We start from the raw sequence: 16,404 nt of genomic DNA on the forward strand, positions 1-16,404 counted from the left end.
TGGCATTACCACTCCTGCTGGTCCCGCCAGCCCCAGCTTGCTCGCCATTCACAATAACGACTGCTTGCATGGAGAGCTCTCTGCTGGGACCTCCTGAGGCCTTGGGCCTCCACTGCCTGGGAAGGGGGTTGAGACATCACCCCCTGTGGGCCTTCTGGAGCCCCTCTTCTCCTGCCCACCCCCCTCCCCTAGCCTCTTACCTGATGTCTGAGTCACACTTAGGCTCCTGTCACCGTGAGCGGTGTTGTGACGCCTGGCTGACAACTTTACCACAAACACATTAAAAGCTCCCAGCACTTCTGGGTGCGTAATAGCCCAGGAGAAAAAAGCCTCTCCCAGGCTTTCTTCAACCAAAATCCTCCTCCCAAACCCTCCTCCCCCAGGGGCCTGCTCCCCACCACCTTTGACTGCCCGAGCCTAAGAAAGAGCTAAGATTTGTTTTCCTATCAAGCCTTTCCAAGTGACGATTAGAGGAGGGCTGGTAAGGGCAGGTGCCTGAGACCTCTGAGGCCATGCACCTCATCAGGCCATCTCAGGCCATGCAGGAGCAGCACATCCCTCCACCTGTGAGCCCCGGAAGGTGAAGATGCAGAGAGAGCGCAACTCATCTTCAGCTCTGCCTCGGAGGACAGGGGAGCGAAGGATGAAATGTGAAATGTGCGTAGAGTGGCCTGATACTGAGTGCTTCCACGTGCTGGTGTTGTGTTCATCCTCCTAGTAACCCTATGAGGCAGGGGCTGAGTTATCCCCACTTTACAGATTAGGAAACTGAGGCTTAGAGAAGTTCAGGCACTTGCTCAAGTCCAAAGACCTAGGAAGTCAGGGAGCTGGGACTTGCATTCAACCCTCTGCCAGCCTGCAAAGTCGTTCTAAGAAGACTGCCTGCTTCCCTATACAGTATCCCTCTTTCTCTCCTCACCCCACCGGAGATGGCAGTAACCTCAGGGTTGCAGTGAGAGCTCAGCCTGCAAATCCAAAATGGAATAAATTCACCTTAGGGGATGGCCTTGCCAGTCCAGCCCCTTTTTCCTCCCATCTGAGCCCACCCATAGGAGCCCCCCACACTGCCATTTTGCCTCACAGACCAAAGCCACCATCCCTTCTTCCTGTCTGCAGCCAGCTGACAAACAGCGAGTCATGTCCCCCTATCCCACCCCCCAGCCAAAGCAGAGAAAAGAGAGGAGTGAGACACAGGAACAATTCTTTTATTGTACATTGGAGAAATAGCCCTGTGTGCTGGTTCAAGGTGCAACATACAGAATATTGAATTAAGAAAAGAAGGAACGGGGAAGGGAAGGGAAACCTCTTGAGGTCCAAAGTTGCAAACAAAAAATGGTAAAAGATTTCCTCACGCAAGAGGCATTTTTGCAAATACCATGCAAAACAGGCAGCTGGTGTGCCTTAAGAGAATCCCTATAAATAACAGAAAAGACACTCCAAGCATTCCTGTACGTGGACTCAGAGCACAGAGAAAAGAAACTAAAATGCCTTTTGGCATTTCAAGATATTTGGCACTCTTGTGATTACATTTTTTTACAGTCCATTAAAGAGAATAAACTGACATAATATTAGAGAAATAAACAGGCTGCTCACACAACAGACTGCAAGGGGAGGTTAGAAAAAGCTCAAGCATTTTTTTCTTTGTTTTTCGTGTGTGTGTGTGTGTGTGTGTGTGTGTTTTCTGACATTAAAAAATGTGTCCATTTGCATTAACTTGGGCAAATAGCTTGCAGCAACAAAGAAACACAAGCTTTACAACTCATTTTAAAATAAAACAAGAATCTTTTCTATGTATCATTCCTTAGAAAAGTTCTCCTCTTGTTTTAAACACATTCCTGATAACTTCTAAAGATGACCAAAATAAAACAGAATATCTACAGAGATCATTTTCTGAATGTTTTATACATCCGAGGATAACAACATAAAAAAAAAAAAATAAAACTGGACAGCATTTCACATCCAAGTGCACAGAACCATTTTGCAAGATTAAATAATGTAAACATTGGGAACAGCCAAATCAGCGAAGAATGCCAACACCTCAAAACACCTGGTGTTGCCGCTTCATTAAGTGGTTCAAAATCCAGATCTATAATTGCGCAATATTCACCGTATAGAAAAAGAAATGGATGTTAATTTTGACAAATAGCTGCAACTGAGACTTCTTTTTTATTTCTTTATATGTGTGTATATAGTGATTTTTTGTTATTTTTAAAATTTTATTTATTTTTTTATTTTTATTTTTGCAGAGAAGCCCAGAGCCTTCTCCTCCTCCTCCTCCTTCTCACGCCTCATCTGTCTCCCGGCCTGACACCAGATACAGGTTGTTGATTTCATCGTGGGTAGCAAGCTAGTAATACATTTCAAAGTGCTTTCTCTTTTCATGCTTTTTGCCAATAACTGTTATCGCCGTTCTTATTCTCTCCCTTAACTCATTGTCTTTGGGGGAGTTAGACACCAGGGGGTGCCTTGTCGGTCATATTTTTCAGCACGTCATCAATCCTATCATCTTCAATAACAACTGCAAAAAAGGGGGGAAAAAAGAGGTGAGCGCGCTTGGGCCTCGCCGGAGATCTCTGACATTTCCCGTTAAGCCCAGAGTTGGAGGTTGGGAGAGGAGAGGGCGAGAGATTGTGGCTCACTGCGAGGTGAAACAGCTCCAATCTCCTCCTCCCCTGCTGGGGGTCCCTACCCTGCTTTCCTCGGAACCACCCCACCACCCCCTATCCTCCAGTCAGCGTCCCAGCTCCTTTCTGAGAAAAGGAAACAGAGAGGGCGCCAACCCGGCCGCTCCTGCTGCAGCCAGGGTGCGCACTCGCCGCGTCCTTCCCGCACCGGGTGCGCTAATTTAGACAGAGAGGTCTGGAGCTGTGGCAGGGGAAGGAGCCAAAGTCTTCGGGTCTCGGGACCCTCGGGGAGTCCCGAGCGCAGCTCCGGTGGGCAAGGCTGGGTGCGGAGGTGCGTGGCGCCAGAAGGGGACGCCAAAGCCGGTTCCCACGACGCGCAGCGGGTGGGGGTTAGGGCCTGGCCTGGGTAGGCGCCCACTCCTGCGCGCCCTCTCACCGCCGCGGACCTACGGACTCAGCCGCTCCGCGCTCCCCGCTGCGGCAAAGGTCAGAGCCCCCCTTAGCTGCCTGCCACTGACACTCGCCGTAACCTCCGCCTCTCTCACCGTCTCGACCTAGCCTCGCCTTTCTCGGTCCCTCCAAAAGTCCCTCGGCTCTAAGGCCGCCGATCGAGGTCTCTGGGTCTCCCTGTCTAAGGTGTTGGTCGCCCTTATTGTTCTGGCGGCTTCTGCGTCTTCCCCAGACCGGTGTCCTCGGCTCTGTCTCTCCGGCTCCAGCTCCCCTCTCGGGAGCTTTGTCTCGGTCTCAGCCACCCTCTGTCTCCCGCGTACCCCCTCCCCTCCATCTCTGCGTCTCAGTCTCTTTCGGTAGCCCTCGGTCCCCCTCATTGTCCCCGAGCCTCTGGAGCTCCTCTGGGAGCCTCTCTCCCTCTCCACCTCTCTGGGGCTTTTCCGATCGCCCAGGCCTGGCAAACCCCCTCTCAGGCCAAGTAACAATGAAAAGCCCGTGCAACCCGAACGCCTTCGCCTTCTCCGCAGGAATTGGGATCCTCCTCACGCAGGTCCCCACGCCGTCCCCTGGGGGACCCTGGGACCCCCTCCCCCCAGGGTTGTGGAGCTAGCGCAGCTGCGGACTACACTGCGCAAAAGGCGGGGGTGGGGGCGCAAATCAAAAAGCAAACTTTGCCGCCGGTGGAGACCCCCAACTGCAGCTAGAAGCCGCCACGCCCCCGGGGTGACCCGGCCGGGGATCGGGCTTAGGGGGACGCGTGCCTGCGACCCGCTTCAGCCGGACCCGCAGTGTGGGTTCCCCCAATTCTGCAGGAGGGGATTCCGTCGGGTCTGAACGGGATCCGGCGGGTGGGAGACATCCGAAACCCTGGCGCTGGCCGCGGCGCGGGGGAAAGCGGGTGTCAGGGAAGGGGGCCGCGAACTCACCCCGCTTGCTCCGGCCGATCTGGCCCAGCTTGGGCGGCCGCTTGTTCTGCCCGGCGCCGAAGAAGTTGTTGGTGTCCTGCAGGCGGCAGGAGAAGATCTGGCCCACGTCGCCGCCGTCGCCGTAGGGGCTCAGCTTCTCGTCGCCGTAGGGCAGCACCTCCGACATGGTCGCGTCCGGGGGCTCCGCCGCGGCGCCTCCTCCGCCCGCGTCCCCGCCCGCGGCGGACAGGGTCAGCGGCGCTGGGGCCGGGGGCGGCCGGCCGGGGACGGCCCGCGGGCTGCTGCGGCGGTGGCGCCGGTGAGAGGCCGGGGGACGCCGCTAGGGCAAGAGCGCGGCACCCGCGCGAGCGGCCCGGAGAGCGCCCGCGGCTGCGCTGCGCTGCGCTCCGGCTCCGCGCGCGAGTGGCTGCTGCTCCGCCAGAGGCGAGCAGGACTCACATCCTCGGCGCGCTGGGGCTCTGGGCGGGGGCCGGGCCGGGCGGGGCCGCAAGCCCGGAGGGAGGAGGCGTCCCTGCGAGCCCGGAGGGCGCGGGACCGAGGAGGGCGCACCCCGGGAGCCGGGCGGGCCGGTCCTGCGGCGAGTGCGGGCGGCGGCGCCGGTTCGGGGAGGCAGACTGGGAGCTGCGAGCGGCGGGGCTGCGAGGGGTGGAGGGGGAGGGGAGGAAGGGAGGAGGGAGGGCACCAGGGGAGGAAACCCGGAGGGAGGGAGGGGGAGAGAAACCGAGAGGGAGACGGGGAGAAAAACAGGGACTGAAAGATGGGGAGGCAGGGGAGACGGTGGAAGGAGGCAGAGGAGAGGGGGAGAGGAAGGAGAGGAGGAGAAAGAAGAAAAGGTGGGGGGGGGACGATCTAGAACGGAGAGACAGGGGAGAGATGAGAGGAGGAGGGAAAGGATCAGGAGGGAGAGGAAGAGGGTCGGAGAGGGAAGGAAGGGAGAAAGACAGAGGGGGGAGAGGGAGGCAGGGACAGAAGAGGCAGCGAGCTGCGAGGAGAAATGCCGGCCGCGGCGCCGAGGCGAGGCGCGGGGAGGAGGGCGGGAGGAGGCGGGAGGAGGGGACCCGCGGGCCCCGGGGAGAGATCCCTGCGAGCAGAGCGACGTCACGGGGCCGCGCCGGCTGGCCCGGGCCGCCGCTAGCTTCCTGCCCCCGCCCCCAGCCCCAGCCGTCCCGCCCGCGGGTGTTTACTGGGCCAGGAGCTGCTGCGCGCCCGCCCCGCCGCGGGCTCTGCCTCCCGAGGGGACCTCGGGGGAGTGGGGGTTCCGGGAGCCAGAGAGGGAGTGGACCCACGACGCACAGGCGGGGAAGGGCAAACGCATGCTGACCTCCCTGGGGGACAGATGCTGCGGGGCCAAGATCGGAGGGCTCCAGGGCCACCCGCCGACACAGCCTCCCCCGCCAGCTCCAAACTGGGGGGTCCTTCTCCCCACCACACTTGCTGCCCAATTCAGACCCTTTAGGGCCCAGCCACTGGGGCCTCACAGTCTCCTCCCGCCCCCGCTCAGTCCGACCTGGAAGGCCTCGCTCCCCCCGCCCCCGCCCTACGGCGCAGGACTCCGGCTCCCGCGGGGCCTCCGGGAGGGGGAAGAGGAGGGGGAGAGGGAAGGGGCAGCCCCGCCTCCCGCAGGAGCAGGGAGCGCCTCCTCTCGCCGGGCTCGCCCGGGATGCCTGGCTCTCGGCGTCCTCTGCCTCCGCTGGGAACGTCCCGGGCCTGCCGCCCTCTGCCCTCGGGGGCTTCCCTTCCAGCAACAGCCGCGCACCCTAGGGAGAGACTACGGCCTCTGAGATGAGGACCGGTCTCCCCGATCTTGGGAGGGAGACTGGGGCAGCCCCAGAGGCCTGGGAGGCGCATCTGCCAAGCAGATGGTAACTCCGAGGGGGCAAGGTGCATGAGGAGCGCTCATTATCCTCACCGGAGCCAACAGCACCTGCCTCCGCCGGAGACCGTCTTTGCTCAGCAGAGCCAGCTTGACCACAGGGAGGGGCAAACACCCAAGGTCATGCCAGCTGCTGGAGGCACGGCTAGGAAATACAGCCAGGTGGCCCAGTCTCGCCCAGCTCATTCCGCGGCCCTGCAAGGGGTCCCATCAACAGTGAAAGGAGCTCTCCCTCCCCTCTGGAACTCTGGCAGATGGGGCTGGAGGCAGAAGGGGGAGGTTTTTTTCCTGGTATAACATCTGGTGGGGGCGGGGAGAGTCAGTCCAGCCGCCTCTCCAAACTGTGTAAAAGGGTTGGCTGGCCTCGGGAAGCCAGATCCCCCACGGGGAGGAGGAAGGAAGCTGAGAAAGGGGAGACTGAAGCCACGTGGCAGGTGGAATAAGTATGCCCCTTGGATTCAGGTCTGGGTTTGAATCCCAGCCAGGTGGCTTGCTGACGGTGACCCTGGGCGGGTCATCTCTCCTCTCTGAGCTTCCATGATCTCTGCCGTCAGTATGGATATATGGCTAACTACTGCCTGTGTACCCTGCAGGACAGTTGTGAAAACAAAAATAAAATCAGGCTCTGATGCCTGGCTGGGTGTGGATGTGCAAAAGACATTTGAGAGATGACTTAATGAGTGAGAAACAGCAGTAGCACTTCATTCGTTTCCATTTCAGGACCACATGAGCTGGGAGAATCCTTAGAGATGAGCTGGGCCTATCCCTCATTTCCATATGGGGAAGCAGAGGGCCAGAGGGCCAGAGGCTAGCCCCAAATCTCACAGCTTGTCAATGGCAGAAGCCTCAGGTCCCCAGACTGACCTTGTTCCTCTCCACAAGCCACATGCTCATTCATTAGGGCTTTCCCGAGTGCCTGCTTTGAGGTTAGCACTGAGGCCAAGTGCTAAGAGAGAAAACAAGAGCGTAACAAGCAGGAGACACAAGAAGTGCTGACACTTGCCTCCTGCTTTCTTATTTTCCCCCAAAGCATTTTCACATCCATTATTGACCTTGCATCTCAAAATAAATACCTTTTGAGGTAGAAAGAGGAGACGTTGTATCCCTGTTTAACTGACGTAGCAGAAAGAGGATAAGTGACTTGCCCAAGGTCACAACCTAGTGATAGAGTCAGGAGAAACCACTGTGGCCAGCTGTGATTCCATAGGGGACTTCCTGCAGTGGTGTCAGCATGCAGGGCTGGAACTACCCCATTCATCTCACATCCACCTGGCTCCTTCCCTGCTGCTGAGAGGCACAAAGCAATTTACACACTGAGCACCTACGACAGCCTCACCGTACAGAAGTTAAGCAGAAAGGCACAGCAAGGGCTGACAGATCCCTGCACACACAGCAAGCGAGAGCAAGAAGAGGGGCCCGTTATCTACCCCATCTGTTTTTATGTTTACCTTGCCTTGTTCCAAATAAGGTTAAAGGTGGCAGCATCCCAAGTTCCCAATTCAATACCCACCCCCTTCACGAAGCACATGTGCCTCGTGGCGGTTGACAGCTTGAAAAGCATCTCCGTAACTATGTGCTCATTAATTGCCAAGCTTTGGAAGTGGACAGCACTGGGGCTGTCAGGCCCATTTCACAGACAAGGTGACTGAAGGTGGGGTGAGGTCTCCAAGGTCACGCAGAAGTTCCGCAAGGGCAGGGGGGAATCACTATGGCTTGCCTCCACCCCCATTCCTCTCTCTCGTCTTCATCACAAAGGCCTCACTCAATCCTCCGTTCCTTTCAGCATTTGGTGGAGGCATCCCTTCACCTTGAAGTCAACGCGTGTCCTGGGACTCCATTCCTGCCTGTTTACACTCATTCCCAAAAGCCAAAGGGGCTGGCTCTGAACCAGAGGCCCAGGGCTGTGTTGAAGGGGCCAGACCCAGATGAAGGAACCTAATAAGGCAGGAATGAAGGCTTCCTCCCCACCTCCCCACAAGAAAGCCTGGCAGTATGTGGTCTGGGGCAGTAGTCTAGGATGAAGAGCCTACTGAGGCAGTCAAGTTCAAAGCCCTGGCTGGGCTCAGTGGCTCACACCTATAATCCTAGCACTTTGGGAGGCTGAAGTAGGCAGATCTCTTGAATCTAGGAGTTCAAGACCAGCCTGGGCAATATAGCAAGATCCTCATCTCTACAAAATATTTCAAAATGAATTGGGCATGGTGGGGGACGCTTGTTATCTCAGCTACTTGGGAGGCTGATGGGGGAGGACTGTTTGAGCCAGGAAAGTTGAGGCTATAATGAGCCATGATTGCGCTACTGCACTCCAGCCTAGGCAACAGAGCGAGACGCCATCTCAAAAAAAAAAAAAAAAAAGTTAAAAACTCTGTTCTGTCATTTCTTAGGTCTGTGATCCTTTCACCTCTCTGTGCCTAAGTTTTTTCATCTGTCAAATGGGCATAAGAATCCTTACCACTTGGCGGTTTATTGTGGGAAAGGAGATCATACATACACGTCTCGCAGAGTCAGTCCTCTATAAAGGTGGTTGTTATTATTTGCTGTGCGCTCTCTTTGTGGATTTGAATAAGCTGCCTCTGACTCTACATCACACAAAGGGAAACCTGGAGAAGATCACATCTTTTCAGTGGCAAAACCACTTCTCCCACATCTAAAGTAGATAAAACCTGCTTGAAGCAAAGGTGGGGGTCCCAGGGCCTTACTCCAATCTCTCCCCGAAACTTCACCTGAAACTCCTTCTCCAAACCCCAGGACTCTAGAAGTAAGAACCACAGAAACAGACCATCCCCATGGGCCCTTTCAGCACAGATATTCCAGGATCAAAAATATGTATTTGAGAGCCCAGACTGTGCACCAAGACTCACACTCAAGCTGGTGGGATAAGAAAGGGGAAGGTCAGCCCCAGCAGGGCCCAGCACAGAAGGGAGGCTCAGCAAACATCCGTTTCCCCTTGATCTCGTCTCCTCCCTCCAATCCAGATGGGGAAACTGAGGCATGGACAGCAGCATCAGACAGTGACTGGCAAGACGTAGAGAAGAATGTGGCTGTAGGACAGCCCAGCCCAGGCCTCTGTGCCTGCCTTCTGGGGTCCGTTTCTTCACCTGGGCATTGGATGGTGGGCCTAGCCCAGCTCCCGTAGAGATGGGGTGCTGAGAATGCTGAGGTTTGCCAGAGCCAGCTCAGACCCTAGATGGTCAACAGGAGAGGCCAGGAAGCAATGCCATGTCAATAGCCAGCGGGTCACCTCCAGAGGGGCTAAGTGGCCACCCAGTAGGGAATCACCATTCTGAGCCAGAGGTGTATAAAAACCCAAGGCCCCACCACCCTCTCAGCTCAGTGACTGGAATCTGGATGCAGCCACTTCCCTTCCCTATTCTATTTGAAAGGCAGGGCCTCTGCCACCAACCCTGCCTCGTGACCACACACACACACTCACATGCGCGCACACACACACACACACTCACACACTCACACGCGCACACACACACACACAGTGAAAGAAGAGCATACTGACTGACTGGAGGTGGCTTAGATCCAGAATTAAGGAATGTTAAGAGAAGAATTCATTCATTCAGCAAACACTCGTTGAGAACTTTTGTGGCAGACACAAGCGGGCCCCCAGTTCAACTCAAAGAGTGTTAACTTATTTCTCTCTCTAATCACTAAGGCCTTCTTCCAAATAAAATCTTACAAAAAACTTCAATAGATGAAACTTAGATAAAGGGTAAGCTGATGGAGTCACAGGGGTCAGAACCCCACCTTCGGGACCATCCATCCCCCAGCTGGTCCCCAGTGGTCTCCAAGGGACACCAAAAGCTCTGCCAGGCTTGGTGCAAAAGCCAGTCCTAGAGCTCATCTAACTCCTCACATGACAGCTGGGGAAACTGAGGCCCAGCCAGGGACCCATAAAACACAGGTTTCCTCACACCCAGTTTCACATTCCTGCCACTGGGACATGACATGTGTCATACGTGGAGTAACAAAAGGGAGGGAAGTTCCAGCAATGAGCGATCAGTCACAAAATAAAGGATCATTTTTTCTCACAATGAAGTTTGGCGTATTTCTTTAAAATAAAATAAAAAGATCATAGGGTCATTTTTAAAAGCTTTTATTGCACCAACAACCTACAGAATGAGAGTCCCATGGACTCTTCAGGAAAACATAAAAAACCAAGAGGAGAGCTGGGAAGGGTTTAGGAGCCCAGCCTCACGAGGGTGTGGGAGGGGTAAGGCCACCATCCACCCAGGTGCCCAACTCTGCCCCCTGCCTGTGTGCCCCACCCCCCATTCCCATCATTCCACATCCGCAGTGTGTGAGGACCGGGTGAGGACCAAGGGAGTTGGGCCAGGCAGGGGACTCGGCTTGGAGCTCTGAGAGAGAAATTCTGTCTACAACTCCCAGTCCAGACTGAGTGGATAGGAGGTGCTGGGGCTCCAGGCACCCTGGAAAACTCTCGCTGCCTGTCAAGCCTGGAGATCGAGGAAAGAAAAGCAGACAGATCTGACACAATCATACTTCTACAACCACAGGAGTGTCCTCAAGACCCTGGGGGCGGGGACGACTTTAGCCCCAATGGACAGATGGTGAAACTGAGGCTCAGGAGGTTTGGAAACATGGCCTGGCTGCAAAGCCCAGGCTCTGAAAACATCACATGGCCTATCGGGCTTCTCCTGTCTGGGGGTCCCAAGAAGCTAGAGGTCCCCCTAACTAAGCGGCCCCTGACTTCAACAGAGCAATGAACTGAGCCAAACTGTGGCCACTGAAGGTGGCCAAGGAGGAGCTGACCCCCACCCCAGCTCAGAAGGGGAAGCCACTGCCCTCTGATTCCAGTTCAACACCCCACCCCCATCATTACTGAGAGCTTGCTATAGCCCAGGGTCATACCAATCCCTGTACCCATGCCTTTACCCCAATAGCCACAGAGGGTGGCTGTGACTGTCACTTCTATACCACGAAGGAGGGCTCCAAGGCCAGAAAAGTTCACAGATGAGCCCAAAACCACACAGCCAATGGGAGGCAGCAGGTTGGACACCAGAGGCCCGGCTTGCCCACTGTTGGGTGGCACTGCCTCCCTGAGCAGGCCCGGGGCCAGGAGAGTGGGCAAACCTCTTCTAGTCCCTATACCTCAGCCTAGCCCCAGAAACAGAGTGGGCACAGATCACGGTCCAAAGCTCTCACAGGCCGAGGACCCCTTCGGGAATCGGATGGAAGAGACAATTCTCTCTCCCAGAGGCAGAACATTGGGGTAAACAATTTCCAGGGGATCACTGAACCCCAAAGACCCTTCACATGAAAAAGTCAGGGCTGGATCCTCAAGTGGCATTATAGGATCCCCCACCAGTGTTCCATGACGACAGAAGAACTTTTTACTCCTTAAGCTCAGAGGCACCAGGACCAGCGGAGGAGGCCCCAGATCTGGGTCAGACCTGTGAAGGCTCCATTCTGACCAGAGGGATGCGGCCCCTCCTGCTGAGCCCAGGATCCCATCCAGAAGTCCAGCTGTGCAGATCTCTGGACCCTTCAGTTCTCAAGCACTGCATTCAAGCACTTTCCCATTGTATGGATATGAGGTATCCGACATCCATCACAGCCCTGTAAAGTGGGCAGGACACAGCAGGGATACTTTCCCACTGTGTGATGGGAAGAGTGAGTCCCACATGAGAAAAATGAGCTGCTCAACTGAAGACAGGGCCACCAGCACTGAGACCAGGACTCCCAAGAACCAGCACGGTGTGCCCTGCTCACCGAATCCCACGAAAAGTGAGTTAAACGAGAGTGGACCCAGAGACCTGAGTTCAACCCCAGCTCCGCCCCATTCCACCTGTGCAGTCTTAAGGCAATCACTCCACTCTCTGAGCCAGAATCCCTCTCTGCTATAAAATGAGGGGGACAAGATCAGCCTCAGAGGGAGATTGTGGGGCTCAGAAGAGGTGCAGACTGAGGCATTAAGGTGAGAGCAAGGGACAGCTCCAGCAGTGAGTCCCACGGCCCAGAGCTCCCTATGGCCTTCAGGAGAAGAGAAAGGGGTCTCTTCTTCCTAGGAAGTGACTTTCTATGTAATAGGGAAAATAGGAGACTACAGAGCCACCAGCACATGGTCACAGAGGCCCTCCCATCCAACCCTGCCAGGCCCTGGGCTGGACATGGCAGAGGACAATCTGATCGAAGAGGCAGGTGCTAGGGACAGGTGAAAACAAGACTCGCGGAAATTGGCAGAAACAGAATCCAAGAGAGTAAAAGCAACCTCAGAGAGGAAGACAGAGCCCCACACAGAGGAAGAAACTCTTTCTTGGGCTCAGAGGCAGGAGACAAACTGGGCAGACAAGAGGCAGAACTTCCAAGTAAAGCAGGGGACAGAGCCCAAGAGGAAGCAGAAGATGGGGAAGTGAGAAGGCAAGAGAGAAGCCGGAAGCACAGGAGAAAGGACGAGACGCTGAGGAGAGCTGGCCAGGCTGGAGAAGCAGAATTTCTCCATGGGGAAAATCTTCTGGGGAGAAAAATCAAAATCTGTGCCATACAATTTTTTTCCAAGCATCCTTTCCCAGTGTGAAGTCATTTGCATATTTTAAGAACATGCAATGCATTATGCATATCTCGTTTGTTTAAAGAAATTATGGTTAGTGTATTTAAAGATGTGAATGCCTGGGAAATTATAGAGGGGGAAATGTGGGATTTTTTCCCCCCCCTGAATTTTCTGGGTTTCTCAAAACTTTCACATCTGCAGCCAGCTCCCTGGTGAGCTGGGCGGAGAAAGGAGGACACTGGAGAGAGAGTTCCTGCTTCGCCCTTCCGGGCTGCTCCCAGCTGGTCCTGGGATCAGGAGGCCAGCGTCCTCCTCAGATTCTGCTCTCTGACTTCCAAGGCCTGTTCCCCACCTCTTGGGAAAGGGAAAATCGCACAGGCCTTTGGAAGCTCAACCTGTTTATCTTCCAAGTAAGTCCTCCAGCACGCCTCAGCCATAGAGACATAGCGCCACCTGGCGGACATTGTGAAGACTGCAGCATTAGGAGGGATCCCACTGTGAATCCTGGGGCTGGGAAAGGAAGGGAATGAGGAAATGAAGAAGATGAGCGATTTGTTACAAGCACGTGTGGAGCACAGCCCAATAACTAGGGAATGCAGGAGGCACCTTCAACATCTCGGGAAGACCGTGAAGGGGTGGAGGCATGAAATTATGATCACCTGGACATTAACATTGGGATGACCTCATTTGTACGCCTCCCCGCCACCAGACCTAGGGAACATTCAGGTTACAGATGCAAGGTGCCTGGTCCACTAAGGGCTTAATAAATGTTTGTTGAGTTTGGCTGTGGCCCCCCGCAGAGTCATGGCCCAATAGTGGCAGCAGCAGCAGCACAGTGGCCACAAAATGTGGATGTGAGGTCCCTAATGAGGGGCAATGGCTCCAGCAGGGACTAAAGGTTAAGAGCAAGAGATGAAGCCAGGCACGGTGGCTCACCCCTGTAATCCCTGCACTTTAGGAGGCCAAGGTGGGGGGGATCACCTGAGATCAGGAGTTCAAGACCAGCCTAGCCAACATGACGAAACCCCATCTCTACTAAAAATACAAAAATTAGCCAAGCGAGGTGGTGTGCACCCTAATCCCAGCTACTCAGAAGGCTGACAGGAGAATCGCTTGAACCCAGGAGGCAGAGGTTGCAGTGAGCCAAGATCGCACCACTGCACTAAAAAAGCAGATGAGGCGCTTCACTCAGACCCGCTCAGTCCCCCCTGCCCCACACCAGCAGTGTCACTGGCTCAGCCTCACGTGCTCCAGTCTCAGGGAAGGGAAATGCCAAGTCCCTCGCTGGCATCTGGAAAACAATAAGGCAGCTGCAGGGGAAGTGACTAATGAGCACTTCAGGGAGCAATTCGGGACAGCACACATGGAAACTGATCTCATTCAAAATTGATCAGTTAACACTATCTAATTAGAGAGAAAATGCGCTGAGCACCCGGCTTTCTGGGAGCACAGTCGAGGCTGTGGCACCCAGCTAGCCTGCAGAGGAGCCACATCTCATCTCTCAGACCAGACCCAGGACTGTCCTCCCTGTTCCCTGCACCTATGCTGCATCTCATAGACATGCAAAATAGAGCCGAATGGAGGAGAGCTTCTAATCCAGCTTGCTTCTTTCATAGACAGAACTAAGGCCCAGAGAAGTTAAATCACTTGATCAATATCACACAGCAATGGAGCAGGACCCGCAAGAAAGCCAGTCTTTGGGGTCCCAGTCAAGACCATTTATCACCATCTGGTGACACTGCCCTGACTTTCCTGGGTGGAGTTCTCAAAGCTCTGGACAGGTCACTGGACATGGTGTTCCTCCTGTACATCATCCATTGTGGCTCCCAGGTCCTAAAAGTGGGGCTGCCCTCACTCCTTACAATCACCACTTTCATCTCTGGTCCAAAAACCAGCTCCTCTAGGCAGTCTTCCAGGGTTGTTTCGCCCACACCTACTATTTCATTCATGGGTTGACTCATTCATTCCGTGTACATTCTGTGGTTAAGAGCTTGGGCTCTGGAGTCAGACTGCCTGGGTTTAAGTCTCATCCCTCTTGTGTAGTTGGGCAAGGCACTTGACCACTCTAAGCCTGTTTCCTTTAAGAATAATACAAACATATTCCTCCAAACCTCGCAAGTGAGGATCGGAAGAGATCATCATGTCTCGCACTTCTCAGGGTACCCAGCAAACAGTAGTCCTGATGTGAGTACTAATTAGTCTGCACTGACAACCGAGAACTTGTGCTTAAGAAGGAAAAGAAATGAGACAGTCCCCGCCCAAGACATGGACAATATGGCTAAGAGCAGGAATCAAGATTTGAGACTTTATGATGGAATGTCAGAGGAGGTATACTTAACCCAGCCAGCCTCGGTGGGGAGGGTCAGGGGAGATTTTCCCTGGAGGAAACACCTAAAGCTGAGTGTTAAAGGGTGAATAGACATTAGGAAGGTGAAGAAAGGAAGACCAGCATTCCAGACAGGAATTCATGTGAGCAAAGACAGACAACAGCATAGCATGGGATTCTGTTTGTTTTTGTTTTTATTTTTTTGTTTTTAGAGTTGTGGTCTCACCCCATTGCCCAGGCTGGAGTGCAGTGGCATGATCACAGCTCGCTGCAGCCTCAATCTCCTGGGCACAAGCCATCCTCCCACCTCAGTCTCCTGAGTGGCTGGGACTACAGGTGTGCACCACCATGGCCAGATTTATTTTTTGTAGAGAAAGTGTCCTATGTTGTCCAGGCTCATCTCAAACTCTACCTCCTGGCCTCAAGTGATCCTCCTGCCTTGGCCAGCATGTTATGTTTCAGGAAACTCAACAGTTCAATGTTGTTGGAGTCACAAGTATGAGACTTGAGAGGAACGCAAACAAGCATGGGGAGGTGGCAGGGACTGCGTCATGCAGGGCATCTCGTGCCATGGAAGAGCCAGGACATGATGTTGCAGATGGCAGAGAACCTGGAGGTGAACTTGAAGCAGAGGAGGGACATGGTGAGGTTCGTGGTTTAAACAGATCGTTCCGATTCTGTGGGATATGTTTTCTCTGCTTCCCTTCAGCGATGCCACCACCCTTGCTTGGTTGATCTCTAATGGTCATAGAATGTGCTCTAACCAAGCCTGTCACAAAGGCTCAAGTCCCATATTCTGTGAACCACAAATGTTCCCAACAACAGAGTCACCACACCCGTTGATACGGTTTGGCTCTCATGTGGAATTGTAATCCCCAGTGTCAGAGGTGGGGCCTGGTGGGAGGTGATTGGATCATGGGGCACAGTTGTCATGAACAGGTCAGCACAATCCCTTCAGCGCTGTTCTCATGATTGTGAGTGTGTGAGTTACGTGAGAGCCGGTTGTTGTGTTTCTCCCCTCACTTCCTCCTGCTCCAGCCATATGAAGTACTGCTCCCGCTTGTCTTCTGCCATGACTTAAAGCTCCCTGAGGCCTCCCCAGAAGCGGAGCAGAAGCTGCTATGCTTCCTGTACGGCCTGCGGAACCGTGACCAATTAAACCTCTTTTCTTTAGGAATTACCCAGTTTCAGGTATTTCTTTATAGCAGCGTGAGAAGGGACTAATACACCTGTCAAACAGGGCTTACTCCTGTTCAATTAGGATCCTTTGAAACAACTCTGAGCCCTTTGCAGGCAGGGACTGTCATTCATCTTATATCTCCAGGCACAAAATACACATTCACAAATGTTTGTTGGGGAATAAATGCCCATCCACGAGCCAGGCATGGTGGCTCACACCCGTAATCCCAGCACTTTGGGAAACCGAGGCTGGTGGATCACCTGAGGTCAGGCGTTCAAGACCAGCCTGGCCAACATGGTAAAACCCCATCTCGACTGAATACAAAAAATTAGCCAGGCGTGGTGGCACATACCTGTAATCCCAGCTACTTGGGAGGTTGAGGCAGAATTGCTTGAACTTGGGAGGTGGAGGTTGTAGTGAGCCGAGATGGCGCCATTGCACTCCAGCCTGGGCAACAAAAGTGAAACGCCATGTCAATGAATGAATGAATGAATGAATGCCCATC

General features: G+C 54.3%; 2 protein-coding genes across 2 annotated transcripts; both read right to left on the reverse strand.

Annotated features, from left to right (window-relative positions):
• Window positions 1-1,184: 1,184 nt before the first annotated feature.
• CAMK2N1 (calcium/calmodulin dependent protein kinase II inhibitor 1) lies at window positions 1,185-4,996 on the reverse strand. Its single transcript, XM_017506404.2, has 2 exons — window positions 4,001-4,996; window positions 1,185-2,518 (listed from the first exon to the last, which is right to left on the reverse strand). The coding sequence occupies exons 1-2, from the start codon at window positions 4,164-4,166 to the stop codon at window positions 2,448-2,450; spliced, it is 237 nt and encodes a 78-aa protein (XP_017361893.1). The 5' UTR covers window positions 4,167-4,996; the 3' UTR covers window positions 1,185-2,447.
• LOC119467888 (basic proline-rich protein-like) lies at window positions 4,365-6,115 on the reverse strand. The gene is made up of 2 exons (XM_037730459.1): window positions 5,910-6,115; window positions 4,365-5,757 (listed from the first exon to the last, which is right to left on the reverse strand). Exons 1-2 carry the CDS (start codon window positions 6,057-6,059, stop codon window positions 4,435-4,437), a joined length of 1,473 nt encoding a protein of 490 aa, XP_037586387.1. The 5' UTR covers window positions 6,060-6,115; the 3' UTR covers window positions 4,365-4,434.
• Between the last annotated feature and the right edge of the window lie 10,289 nt (window positions 6,116-16,404).

This window comes from Cebus imitator, unplaced genomic scaffold, assembly GCF_001604975.1.
Source record: "Cebus imitator isolate Cc_AM_T3 unplaced genomic scaffold, Cebus_imitator-1.0 Scaffold15, whole genome shotgun sequence".
Lineage (NCBI taxonomy): Eukaryota > Metazoa > Chordata > Mammalia > Primates > Cebidae > Cebus > Cebus imitator.

Bases quoted from the DNA above. Each gene is read 5' to 3' on its own strand.
- CAMK2N1 (XM_017506404.2), bottom strand. From the start codon at position 4,166: ATGTCGGAGGTGCTGCCCTACGGCGACGAGAAGCTGAGCCCCTACGGC. The intron at 2,519-4,000 runs GTGAGTTCGCGG...CCTTTTTTGCAG, and splicing joins GATCGGCCGGAGCAAGCGGG to TTGTTATTGAAGATGATAGG.
- LOC119467888 (XM_037730459.1), bottom strand. From the start codon at position 6,059: ATGAGCTGGGCGAGACTGGGCCACCTGGCTGTATTTCCTAGCCGTGCC. The intron at 5,758-5,909 runs GTGAGGATAATG...GTCTCTCCCTAG, and splicing joins GGCAGGTGCTGTTGGCTCCG to GGTGCGCGGCTGTTGCTGGA.